Genomic DNA, 13785 nt, shown 5'->3' with positions numbered 1-13785 from the left:
ATTCACCCAATCACAAGCAGCAATGGCAGTTGCATCGAAAAGCTGATGTTACTGTAATTCACACTGCTGTCACTATGGTCTCATAGTAACTACTACAATACCATTAACCTTAACTCAGTATAATATTAGAGTCATGCAAAACTACTCTTCTGATGATTTACAGTGGCCAACTTTCACAGAGCAGAATATAAAAAAAAAACAGAGTGAATCAATAGCCGAACACCGGGAGAGCGAGACAAATAGACATGAAATGCAGAGGAGAAACCCTACGGTTGCCGGGAAGAGTTTACAATGGTGACAACTCCGAGGATCTGTTTCCATGGAACTGTAGAAATCACAAGTCTAATGGGCTCAAGCCGAGCTGCCCGAGCTTCTGTTCATGTGTGTACATACAAAAAGAAGACATTGTGTTACAGGGGGGAAAATATTACACTAGCAGGACGAGGGTGGTCAGCTATGGATGTAATTCAGAGCCGACTTCAAAAGCCGTCTTGACAGTGATTTTTTATTTTTCTTGACCTATCCCACACACCCAGCCCCCCTTTCCGTATGTCATAGGATTATATCCAGCTGTCCGAAACTCGCCTTTTCCGATCACATCATTGCTGCTTATAGGCTTTTTAAAGACTACATTGGAAAACTTTAGGAGCTTTTGAGCATAGCCCTATGTTAAATATAAAACTAAGGATTGGGGGGGTATGCAAGTATAATAAAACACAAAATGAAAGTCCCAGGAGAGAGAACTGACTTCAGCATTGTGCATACATTGGAATAAATGTATGGCTGAGCAGGTAAAAGTGAGACTGTTATAGTGTGAGGAGGTAGAAGAGTCTCAATTCTAGATCTCTGAAACCATCAATATATAAAAAAAAATCTGCAAGCTGTCCTGAATCAGAGCTGCAGTACTTTTATAAAATTTGCTTGCAGGCCTCTGCATTAAAGCAATGAAGATATGCAGCCATCGGTATTGCGGTCACACTCCATAACTCCAATCACTGTCAATCAATAGCTACCATGCGCACACACACACACACACACACGCACACACGCACACACACACACACCACTCCCTGGTTGCCTCTGTACCGCAAGACTTTAATCAGATGCCATTATTAAAATCGCTGTACCCCTGTGCCCAGATGCTCAGCTGGTGTTTGAGGAATTTATGTGGGGAATTAAGGAGTCCAGCAGGACCTATGACAGGGACCCCCCCCGCCACCCCCTCCCTGTTTCTTTCTCTCTCTCTCTTTCATTGCTCTCTACTTGACTCAGCTCTGCAGTGGGTGGCATTGCAGAGAGGGAACTGTATAACACTCCCTGCCTTCCAGTTGCAGACACTCACATGCTGCTTTTCACCCACACCACATTCTGCGCAGAAGACGGCTTACTGACCAGGTGTGGTCACTCGGCCCATCATCGCCATCTCGCTGACCGGCAGCTAATTGATCCAAGATGATCCTCGAGCCTTTCCTTGTAATACACTATCAAATCCATACTCACATAACGATGGGGCACTTGGTTGAGTTTTCGTTTCACACTCAAGTAGAACATCACCCAGAAGCACTTACCAGAATGAAGTACAATCGGTAGTACAACAAATCGGAAGTACAACAAACATGAATTACCAATTATGAGTTTAAGAAATTAAACGTATAAACTAATGAAAATACATATGAAACAATGCAATTTTATATCAAAACAATGATAAATTAACAATGATCTAATACCAAGAAAATCCCCAAACACATAGTATGTAGAATATGTAGAAACTAAACTTTAAAACTGATGACACCTGACAAGAAGAGAAGCATAGTGATCAGAGATGTGAAGATAGAGAGCACAAATACACCCACGGCACTGTCAGAGGTATCTTCTTCTGTCCTCAGACCTTAATGGGCCTGAAAATAACTTACATGTGTCCCAGCAGTTTCCTGTTAGTGAAAATCTACATCAGTTGACCACACTTCTGGGTGTGACACAACCCTGAGCTCAAGATGTAGCACAGAACAACCTGGAGATCTTTTGGCATATGAAAAATAGAAGGATTGCACATTTCTAGCATATATTGAATAATGAATTATATTACTAATTCAGATATTAATCATTATTATATTAAAAGTTTGGTCTGCATGGGTGACTATAAATCAATCCCCCCCCAAAAAAATGGCACCATTATATCACTCCACTGATGCACACCTGTTTTGCAATAACAAAAGTTAACAATAGCAACTTCTTCGGCCTGCAGGAAGGACGGGTGTGAGTCAGTAGCTGTTTCTACTCCGGTTTGAATGAGATAAAAAAAAAAAAGTTACATGGTTGTTTGGCTCAGTTTTGCTGCAACTGAACTGTCAGACACCCGCTGAGGAGACAGTCGGAAATAGCCAAGCGCGGTCTAAGAAAGGAAAGCCAGCGAGGGGGCTGAAACTAAACCTCTGGCAACCCAATCTGTCCCCTGAGCATAGGATGGGAGGGGGAGGGGAAAACCTATAGGTCCACAAAAATCAATGGTGAGTGTTGGTGACGACAGCTGGCAAAATGAGGCCAGGTTCAGAGTCTTGCAGGAGAGGGTGACACAGATTTGCATGATGGGAAATAAATTTTAGAAGTTGAAGAAACCACTGGATCAACTGCTATGAATAAACTATGCAGGGGGTGAAAACTTTTTAAAGCATCTGAGTGTTACCTCTGTGGCAAAAATATATAAAATTATCAGACAGTCTATGCTGTGTCACCAAAGTGCTAATTCCCCTTTCAGTATTTCAACATATTTCTCTGGAGCTGGGGCTGAGTGTGAAGTCCTGGGACAGTATTCCTGGAAAAAATGTGAATAGGGTCAATCCCAAGCAGACCATTTCTTCCTTATCTTTACCCTTATATCCCACTAATTTCCTGTGGTAATCACACTATCGCTATCACTATCACACTAACATAGGCTTCTTGATAACGCCTGGGGGCTAATTTAAAGACTGCAATCACAAGCTGCTTCTAGGTTTCGTCCTCAACAAATGTTATTATTATTAAATTATGTTTTTTTCTAGGCGTCTTTTAGGGAAGTCCCCGAAATAAACAAGCACAGTTTGGTGCAGATAAACAAAGGGCTCTGCACAAACACGCTTTATATAACCCTGTGAGATAATCTTAATACACATTTAACCCTGTCCACCCTATTTAGGAAGTTCTTCTAAATGCACAAGATCAAAATGGGCCTGTGTCTCCCTTTCACAAAGTAAAAGGTTCAATGGCAGTAACTGCACTCTGAATAAGGCTTATCTGACAGCAATTTCAAGCACATGATCAGCTATTCCACGTATGACTGAAAGAACGCACAACTGGTCGATCTGTTCAAAGCCTCAAATGTGAAGGTTTTTTTTTGTAAATCAGTTTTTTGTGAGGGTGATCTTGAGTTCTCATAGCAGCACAGGAATATAACAACTGATTTTAGCTCTTAACCATCCCTTCGAGTTTGATAAACCAATTGTACGGCAACATTAAAGTTTTAAACAAGATCTGCCATTGAGAGAAAACGTTTTTCTTTCTACCAATATTTTTTATGAGAACCAGTAGTGTGCAAAATGGCCAATAAATTAGCCATTCGAGACTCCAGATTAATTCAAAACAGTTCGGACCAATCATAAAACTTGAAAGTCATGTTAACTTTAGCATCCCTTTAAAAATATATAACATCCAATGATACAAAGTAAATAAGTAACTAAACACAACTTTATTTTTAATAGATTTATGCGACCCCACCCCCCTGTATCTTTATGTTTTCCTTATTGAGAAAAACAGGTGTTCCCTTAACATGCTGCTAAACATTTGCGCCAATATGGGCTTCGATGGCACGCTGGGGTTCAGGGAAAAAGATTCGGGCAGATTGTGGGGTTATCCTTGAGATATCCTCTGGTCTGCAGTGTGATGGTTTGAGGGCCGAGTCTTGGAGGACGTGCGCGTTTGTCATTAAACATGGGCAACAGCCACAGAGATTTGCATATTACAAAAGGAAAACAACAAAATACAGCATCCAGTCAAGCACTTTGATAACTAGGCTGTTTACAAGTGTTTCCACCTTGTTTAAATGACAATATGCTCTGTGTCACAAACTGTACTAGTAATGCGCTATTCCGAGCACTGGAATTTGCCTTTGTATTCATAGAAACGGACGTAACCTCGTTTCCCCCCCACCCATCACAACAGCCCCCTTCCCCAGCCCTCAGAAAATCTCACTTGGCCACAGCTTTGCCTTTGTCACAGGACAATCAATGACATCCACTCCCCCACCGTCTGGTGAATCCATGTGATTGGGTTTTTCTATATTCAATACATTTGCAGGGATCAGCTAACAATCTATTTGGGTGAGTCATAAGCCATTTTAGTCCTGGGGCCAGGGATCACAGTAATGTATACTGGGGTTCGCTGTAACCTATATGAGGGAGGATAGAATTCTGCTAAAAAAGGAGACAAGGTCAAAGAGGGACATTAGTTAGGACAAGAGCTGAACACGTCCCAGCATTACCTTGACAAATGATAATTGACCAAAGCGAATCCATCCAAACCGAAACTGAAAGGCCAACTTTGTTAATTGCCACAGGACTAAAAGGTGTGCGAACCCGTCTCCGCCTATAAAGCAAAGTGGAAAAAGTGATTTCTTAGTTCACTTCATGTGCGAGGGCAATTCAGAAGCACGTCATGCAAAAATCAAAGTGGGCAGGACAGAAAACCATAAAGGATGCATTCAATATGTAATAAAAACACAACAAACACACAACAATTTAGCTAGAAAATTCACGATACCAAACCATTACAGTGCATGTGCACATCATAAATAAAAAGAGATACAGCACTATATCTAAGGTAGCCATCTGAATAATAGGCTCAGTTAATTTGTAAAAAGCTGGGAACTGTAGAAGAAACCCTTTCCTCTACATTGTACAAGTTCCTGACTCAGTATGTCCAGTTTTGACCTTGATTATGTTTACACACTGACGCCGTTTATTCCAAACTGTTTACATGATTATTTATACTACAGTGTAAACCCATATTTTAGAGGGTACACCACTTGGATTTTCTCACTAAACAATCATTCCAATGATATCAAACTCAAACAGCCACACACGTAGAAAAAACACCTATCCTACACCTAAGTGTGACATAAGTACGGGAGCCAGGCCATCTGTGGTAGGCAGGCGACACTGCACTGCACTTGAGACACCAACAAGTGTTTGTATAAGCCTCATTCATTTCAAATTCCTCTCTACTGATGACATTAGAACAATTTTCATATTTTTTTTAACTGTTTTGTTTCCCTGTATACCCTACTATTCAGTTAAACCTTCGGATGAGTGTTTTGAAACTATCACACCAGCACTGTCTCTCCCGTTAACTTGCTATTCCCAGGCATCTCCCGCCGTCCAGTAACCCAAACCTGCGATTAAAAGAGAAAAGCACCTGCTGCTGTTATATCATTAGGATGTAATGGCTTTAGCCAGCTCAAGGGCTCTAAAGAGAGTTTATTGCCTGCAGATCTGTGCTCGTCTTCCCAGATTGAAACCAGTCTGTCAATAACATAACTACACCTGTTCTTTAGATTGCACCACACTATTATACTACTTTGTTTTCCTTTGAGGGGCAGCTTTACAGGGCGTCTTGCTTGGTTAGAACAGCGGCTGCTTGGTGTGTGCCAGTGGCTGCCCTGAGGTTAATAAGAAGCCAGCTTGGGACAATAAAAACCAACCAAAAAAATAATATATCCCTACCACTTGCACAAATTACTGAACGTTATTAGACATGGTTCTGGTCAGGGCGGAAGGGGTGGCACAGCTTGGAATTGAGCTGGGGATGCCAGAGGTAAAGGTTTCCCTTTGGAAGCACTGCATCCATCCAATATAGATCTGACCGGGCGTCCAAGCTCATGCAGACTGATAGCCTCCTCTCTGGGCTGCCAGCACCCAGGGGCGTGGAGACGGACGGGCAGCACGCTGGTAAGCTGAGCCCGCACAAAGGCTGGTAAATTTGGAAGCTCTATAACAGGAACGTGCAGTAAATCATGTGCCCTGCCTTGACGGGAACCTAATTGGACGGTTTGGAATTGGGGAGACTTTGCCGGTTGGCCCGAGCGCAGGTTAACGATGGAGTGGGGGGTCACTGAAAAGCACGGAGAGGCGGGGAAAGGGGAGCCGTTACCTCCACGAGTTCATCTGACTGCAGCCTCACACTTCATTTAAAATGGAAAGACTCAATGACAACTTCGACTCCAGCTTTGGTTCCAGCCCAACTGCTAATACTGCCTCCTTGATTTATCATTACAGTTTATCAGTCGTTGTGGAATGTGGAGAGAATAGATATAGTGTGGGTATTCTGGGATACAAAAGCTCCAATGGAAAAGCATCAACTGAATTACACAAATATGATAGGCTGACTACGTTACGTGGAGAAAAATTAACCACGTCCCCTTTGAAGCCGTGTTAATGCATACCTTTCTAAATTAATGACCAATAGTCGCAGTGCATTCCTGTGCTAAAGACTGAAGGTGCTTTTTAAGGCTCACGGACTGCATCCAAACTTAAAATACAAACACATAAACCTACTCACTCAGGACCAACTGACCGTACACAAATCAAACAGGCCCCCCCAGGTATCAAAAACCCAGCCGCTGTCCATGCAAACTGAGTACAGTATGGTTGCTTTTGCTGGTGGGCACTCAGATCACCCTCCCCTGACATAAAAGTAATGTGTTGTAAACTCCTGTTCTATGCAGCATTGGGGATGGCACCAAGGACACTCACCAACTCTTCGGCTCAGGGGTAAGTTGTTGATGAAGGGCCACGGAGAACCCGAAAAAGCTGTTCGCCTCGCCCTCCTTGGTCAGGGTCTCTGTGGTGTCCAGGTTGAATCCCCAGCCTTGTCCCGCCAGCAGCGCACCCAAGAACAGAAGCAGAACGGTGCAAGCTGAGGGTCCGACAGCCGCCCGGTGGGTTCTGTAAAGTGCCATAGCGCAGGTCAGAGGTATATCCCAAGAAGCAGTGAGCAGACAGCAGTTCCTGGTGCGTTTGGATTTTTATTCCCTTCTGGTCTGTGCCTCCAGGGTCCCGTTTACAGAAGCAGTGGTTCCACCTTCCTTGAGAATGATCCCACTTTCCCTCCCTCTCCTTCTACAATCTCAATCACTCTCTCTCTCTCTCTCTCTCTCTCTCTCTCTCTCTCTCTCTCTCTCTCTCTCTCTCTCTCTCTCTCTCTCTCTCTCTCAGTCTGCCTCCGTCTGCTACCGTCTGTCTGAGCAGCCTGGGAAAAGCTTGTGGAGCTCTCTCTCCCTCTCCCTCTTTCTCTCTCGCTCACTGTGATTGAAATGCATAGGACAAGTGCTGTGAATAACGCACTTCACTTCCCTCCGCCCCCCCTCCCCTCTCCCCCTCTCTCTCTCTCTCTCTCTCTCTCTCTCTCTCTCTCTCTCTCTCCTCCACTCCCTCCTCTTCTCTTTCTCTCTCTCAGCTGACATCAACACTCAAGGGACCTCTGCCAAAATACCAGGCTGTGTTGTCAAGACACTTGGAAGCGTTGGGGAAAAAAAAAAAAAAAAAAAAAAATGAAGGAAAAAGGGAGGGCAGAGTATTTTATCTCTTGTAAGCAACATATTACAATTGTCATGTCCATCTGAGGAACATGGAGAGTGGGAGTGCTGTGAGGGTACAGGGCGAGGTGGGATTTGAAAGGGTTTTTTTTTTTTTTTTTTTAAGCTCTGCAAGGACTGAGCCAGAGTCCCACTTGAAAACGAGTTTGGCATTGCGGAGTTCACCTTCACGATAATCACCGTTCCAGTATAGCGCAGCTATCCATTAAAGAGAAGGGGGCCTGGACTGGGCTTTCTTCCCAAAGCATGTTGGCAAGGATTTGACAGGGATGAGGAGGGCCGTTTTGAGAGAGGATGAGACTTGAGCATGGATACGTTATTAATAAACAATTTTGGGCTGCAGGGAAAAACTCAATAAATTATTTGTTTAAGTGTTTCAGAGAAGTGCAAATTAGCTCCCAGGAAAGAAACCTGTAACAAGCTATTTAACACCAGTACAAGGGTCTAAGACACTTCCATGATAGACAAAGGCTGCCCTGCTAACCTGAATACAGTGGAATAATGATATGAGGTATTTCCTTAAACTCAAAAACTTTTTACTATTATATTTTGTATTTATTTAGGCATTTATCAATTTATTTTCACTTTACACCTCTAGTTTCCACACTCTTTACAAACACAAACATTAATTCTGGCAGAGTATTGAGATTCACATAAAACAAAGATGATGGAAACTGGGATCAAATTAATACTTTTATTAATACAAATAATTATAAATGATGATAAATAAACAAAAAGTTTGCAAACACTAATTTGACGGTTTTACTGATATTGATTCCTCTGAACCGATACCTTGGATGCTCCAGACTTTAGCCAGCCCATAAGTTAAGGACACCTCCAGCAGCAGATAAATGAAATGCACCTACCTTTCACATCGTGGCTTTCTTTTCAGCCCTCTTAGCTGTCACCTGCATCTTTCATCCACAGATCAAGACATGGGGTTGGCATCCCAGCATTCTTCAGTGACATTAGAGCATCCAAACATCGGCAGAGACACCTGAGAGATGCAACAGGGGGTCTGGCTTGGCAAGGGTCTCAGTGTTTTCTCCAAAGCTAAGCATAGTGCATAAAGACAATATATTTAGCATTCTACCAGCACACACATGATACACGTTGACATTGTCATCTGCATTGATCATTCATATGAACTATCAATTGATCTGATTGTACATTGACAGACATTCTTTGCATTTTGGCATTAGTAAAAAAAAAAAAAAAAGTTAATCAAATTTCTCTGGTGAGGCATTGAAAACAACAGCAAACAATACAGGCCTGTATTTTTTTATTTATTAATCTCCTATATAATATGGTGAAGTGTTTAGAGACAAGGACCAAGACCAAGGAGTTCTGCTGACATGGACTGGCTATTCTGCAGAGTGTTGTTCTAAGGATGCCACGCCTGGCCCTGGGGTTCTTTCTCAGGGATGTTTGAGGAGTATCCTGAGTAGCAGGGTCAGAACACAGGGGCTACGCAGCCGGAGGGGAGGAAAGAGGGCTGTTCCAAACCCACTCCGAGATGAGGACCTCCGGACATTCACCCATGTCTGCGTTACTCATTAACCCAGCCCCACCAGGCATTCGTGGCCTGGCGAATGCTTTGATCCCATTTACAGTAGGACTTTAACCTCTTGCTGATGCATTTTAAAAGCCTATCAGTCAACGACTCTTATACAGTGACTTTCACTACAGTTGGAGATCCCAAAGTGCTTTACAACAAAGCCAAAAGCTAACTGAACAGTCAAAACTTTAAATTAAGAAGGTAATGTAAGAAGTAGACTTCCACCTTAAGCTGACAATAAGATTGACACCTCCCTGGTCTTACAGAAAAGCTGGACAGGGTCTCACGACAACTGATGTCTCTTCTGAAAGAGCTGCAGCCGAGTCACTTACACTGGGTTGGAATTTGAGGTGCAGAGGGAAGAGTGCCACCTGCTGGTCATATAGTATAATTCCCAGTAGAAATGCCATGGTTTTCATTAGAGGTCTGCTGTGAAAGTACTGCTCAGGCCGTGCCCTGTTATAATATGTAGACCAAGTTCAGCTCTGATGGTTTTAACAGACAAACATCCTTACAGAATAAAAGAGTGGCATTTTGTGTAACTCAAATAAGAGCAGAAATGGAGCTAATTTACAAAATTACTATTGGGATACGGACATGAGTATAACGTTATTTTAACATTATTATGGATTGTACTGAATCAGTTCTTTCTTGTCTTACTGTTTAAGCAGAAATACTTCTTCACTCCCATATCAAAATCCAAACTTAAATATATTCCAAGCACTGAAACCCATAATTGAGTTATTTTGTTTTGTTGGGGGGAAAGCCGGGAGCAGTATTGCTATAATATGATTATTTTATATGAATGCAGGAGGGGGAGAGGGCAGCATTTTGTTCAACCTGGTGCCATTAGCGTTACTATACTGCGCTTTCAAGAACTACAGTAAACGTGACAAGCGAATCCGCTTTATTAAAGGTCTGTAAGGGGAGCTATCAGTCAAGGCTGTGTCTGGTCTCTCATTTACATGAAAGCTCTGTTCAGACCATGTGGGAATATGCAGCAGGAATTAAGCCAATAGGCCTGACAATACAAAGGGATTTGTGTGTGTGTGTTTTTGTGTTTCTTTGAGGAAAGTGTAAAGGTGCAGGTGTGAGCAATCACATCAAACATGGAAGTAGCACCAAAAAAATGATACAAACAGTGATGGTCATTTTCAACAGAACAGGTTGTAGAGGCTGTGTCAGGTCTGATTGCTGCACAAGGCCGGAGTTGCCAAAGTCTGCCAAGTGGGGTTTATTACGAGTGAGAACTGCCATGAAAATGCTTGGCAAACCACAAACAAAGCCTTGTAAAATCAACCATTTTCACAGAAAGGTATAATTTAATCACATACGGTCAATTTGTTGTTGTTTTTTAAATCTCACTCTGCAATAAGTCTTTCACAGTCATGCTTCTGGGGACAAAGATTAAATATATCACAACGATATGGAGACTTTCCAATGTCGGAAGGGGTGCATTATTACATGTACATATATACAAATACCACCCTCCCGGCAATCCATCCCTCTGTGGTTTCCTTCTCTGTCCAGACACATACCCCAATATCAACCTTTCAAGTCTAGGTTTTCCTACATCACCCACCCCGACTTCCCACCTCCTTCCTGGTCTCTCATCACACTAACAGGGGCAGGAAAAACCCAGAGACTCTGATAACAGAAGTGGTTCCCGGCCTCTTGATTCCAGCCTGTGCTAAATTTGCCAAGACAGTCCAATCCCAGCCCTATGTAATCTCTGTTGTTTCACAGCCCGATTTCTTTGTTGTTTTTGAAACGCTTTCCTGAGAAACGTGCGGGAGCAGCCCGCCGGAGCCCAATACCTCACCTGCCGCCCAGACACATTGCTGGCTATGAGAGATTTCTATTGCAATTATTTCTACAGAAAGGGTTCAGACACCACTTCCATCCACAGACAAGTCTTCAGTTGTAAAGAGCTATAAAGGGCATCATTTTCATTGCAGGTATGTGAATTCCTTATTCTGTACTGTACACTCTTCCCAAATACTGTAATAATGGTTTTGCAGTCCCTTAACTGTTTTATAGCACCATATTATTTATGATTATATGATATATGATTTTATATATGGAAAGTTGCTCTAAATGTGTGTGTGGGAGGGTCTGATCATGCCGTTTTGCATTGTGTTCCTTAGCAAAAGCAGACCCAGGGGGAGTAACAAGACAGTGCTGTCACCTTGTATGAGTTCACTGCCCTGGGTAAAACAAGGGAGTTATTCTGTACTAGTCTACTACACTACACAAAAGACGATGAGGTCACTGAAAGACCTAAATCCATGCATAACATTTGATGAATAAATATGGGCCCCACAGATTGTAGCCCCCCATGCTAGATGATAATAGGAACTTCAGTTCACATTCGTTTTGCACATTTTAATAAATATATGAAGAAAAGAGGAACATGTAACAAATACAATGCAACCCCGAAGTACGTTGCAATGTGTGCATTATGGCCTTAGCTAAAAATATTGATGGTTCCGTTTGAGCCTTCAGAAGCCTCCCTCCCCCGCCGTGCACTACACATTTATACAGCTCTTCTCCGTGTGGAAGCACAATGAGAAAATAACAAAGCCCATCCTTCCATCGGAATGGAATTTGATCCTCTCGAGAATTAAAGAAGAAAAAAGAAAACACAAGGAAAGTGTTGGCCCAGAAAATATCTTAATGGCAGCTTGGGCAGCCGGCCCAGAACGCTGAAACAAAGCTGAGGAGAGGATGGACAATGGGAGGGCCGCATCTCACACGGCGGCCCCCCAACACTACCGGCGCACCGCTCATTAGCAGGCAAGGGCCGACTTCAAGGAGAACGCATATTTTTAGGACAGAGGCTTTTAAGAGAAGGACGCTGCATCTCCCTTCTTCGGTGTCAGCACTTTTATCAATTCGCTGATGAGATGATACGGCACTGGCAGGCAGCCACTCAGGCCGTGTCTGTCTGTGTGGATGTCCGTACCTCCGTCTGTCTGGAGTGCACGTGCAGCAGGGAGATTTCTCTTCATTTTTTTTAATTGATTGATTATTTTTTGTACCTGAGAAAGCTGATGCTTTTGCTTTGGGCTGCAATAAATCATCTCTCCCCCTACTCTACTTTACTCTACTTTAACTTTTGCTGGTCTAACAAGCAGTTACTTCCTTCGGAGCAAAAGATTTTGGGGTCCAAAAAAGGCAGGTGGATAAAGCAGGGTACAGAATCTCTCACTCTCTTTCTCTCCTCATCCAGAGGTCAGCTGCAATCCGGCTGGGATTCACCAGGGAAGAAGCATTTCCAGAGACACTCATGCGTATTACGCAGCAACAGATACCAATATTGTTCAAGTAACTGTACAGCACAATTAGTATTTTAGAGATCAAAAGCAAACCGATTTTCTAAGAAAAGGAGCTTAAACTCTTGCATGAGGACAGACTGCTTGCAATATTATGCCTCAAAACAATTCTATCAGTTTCCCAGGAGTAGGAGAATACAAAAGCACATGCATACATCAAAGAATCTGAAATATATAGAGAGAGAGCAAGGGGGAGAATAGGAGAGAGAGGGAAAGTGTAAGAGTGAGAGAGGAAGAGAGAAAGGCAGAGAGGGAGAGAGAGAAACATAGATAGTTAGTTAAACAAATGCTTGTTTTCTCGATGTTCACTTGTGTGAGAGTAGGAACCCCCAGAAACAGAGGTCAAGTCTGATCTCAGAGAGGTTTTTAAATCTCTGCTCCCGCTCTTTGCAGCTTAGCTGTGAGTATCTTTGAGATGCTTGGACTAGATACTGCAGTGCAGGCGTTTTGTCTCGAGTCCTGAATGCCTCTGATAAAGGGCAAGGAACAGAGCGGGCACATGCATTTCAATTCACTGCTCTGATTTATTTAATGCAGAGCTTCCGGACATTCTGCCCTCCGAGGAATGCATTATACTGTAGGCTGCCTAAAGAGCAAGCTGGCCACCTCTTATCTTAACAGGATTCCTCTGCTGTGCTTTTAAAACATCTGACAGTCACACATTTTTGAGTCTTATCTCTACCCCCCAAAAATAACTAAATAAAAAACAGAAACATCACTAATCACATCTCTGTTTCCTCAGTTAATGGCATATCCTTTCACAAAATATTTAGTAACAGGGTGATGCTTGATGCTTCCCCCTCCAAATGGAAAGTTATACAACATACAAAATTAATTGCAACGTATGAAGCAGATTCGCATAAAGCTGGGTTTTTTCCTGCTTTGTAGAGGTAGTGGTAGTGGTGTGTCAATTTTAAAGAATTGAGATTTTGGAAGGGACCGTGCCGGGGGGGTGATGTCATTCTCAGTCGTTTAGGGAGATCAGCAAAGTGCCTGGCTACACAGTGAATCAGGGGAGGTTCGGGGATTAGGGAAAACCACACTCACACTCACACTCGCACCCCCTTTCCCAGCATTCCAGTCTGTCCAATCACTGGCCCCAGCACCTGTTAGCATCACTCTGCGGCCCAGTCCAGACCGACACCGGCTGGTCACAGAGCTCAGACCCTTTCAACAAATGCCCCGTTTCACAGGGAAGCACGAGTGGTGTTTTTTTATCTGATGAAAACAATTATGCACAGTGCAAGAAGCATTCCTGGTTTCTGCAC

The 13785-nt window shown here is 43.0% G+C and overlaps 1 protein-coding gene across 3 annotated transcripts in view; it reads right to left on the bottom strand.

Moving 5' to 3' along the window:
- The window catches only part of itga7 (integrin, alpha 7), a 43355-nt gene extending 36017 nt beyond the window's left edge, over positions 1 to 7338 (bottom strand). For all 3 annotated transcript variants that reach the window (XM_066708290.1, XM_066708291.1, XM_066708292.1), the window contains exon 1: positions 6783 to 7338. In XM_066708290.1, the coding sequence (XP_066564387.1) occupies positions 6783 to 6988 (206 nt within the window). In that variant the 5' untranslated portion in view covers positions 6989 to 7338. The remainder of the gene's footprint in view (positions 1 to 6782) is intronic.
- Between the last annotated feature and the right edge of the window lie 6447 nt (positions 7339 to 13785).

Source organism: Amia ocellicauda, chromosome 7, assembly GCF_036373705.1.
Source record: "Amia ocellicauda isolate fAmiCal2 chromosome 7, fAmiCal2.hap1, whole genome shotgun sequence".
NCBI classification, from domain to species: domain Eukaryota; kingdom Metazoa; phylum Chordata; class Actinopteri; order Amiiformes; family Amiidae; genus Amia; species Amia ocellicauda.
Note: the sequence above shows the minus strand (reverse complement) of the source record. Positions and strands in the feature narration are given on the sequence as shown.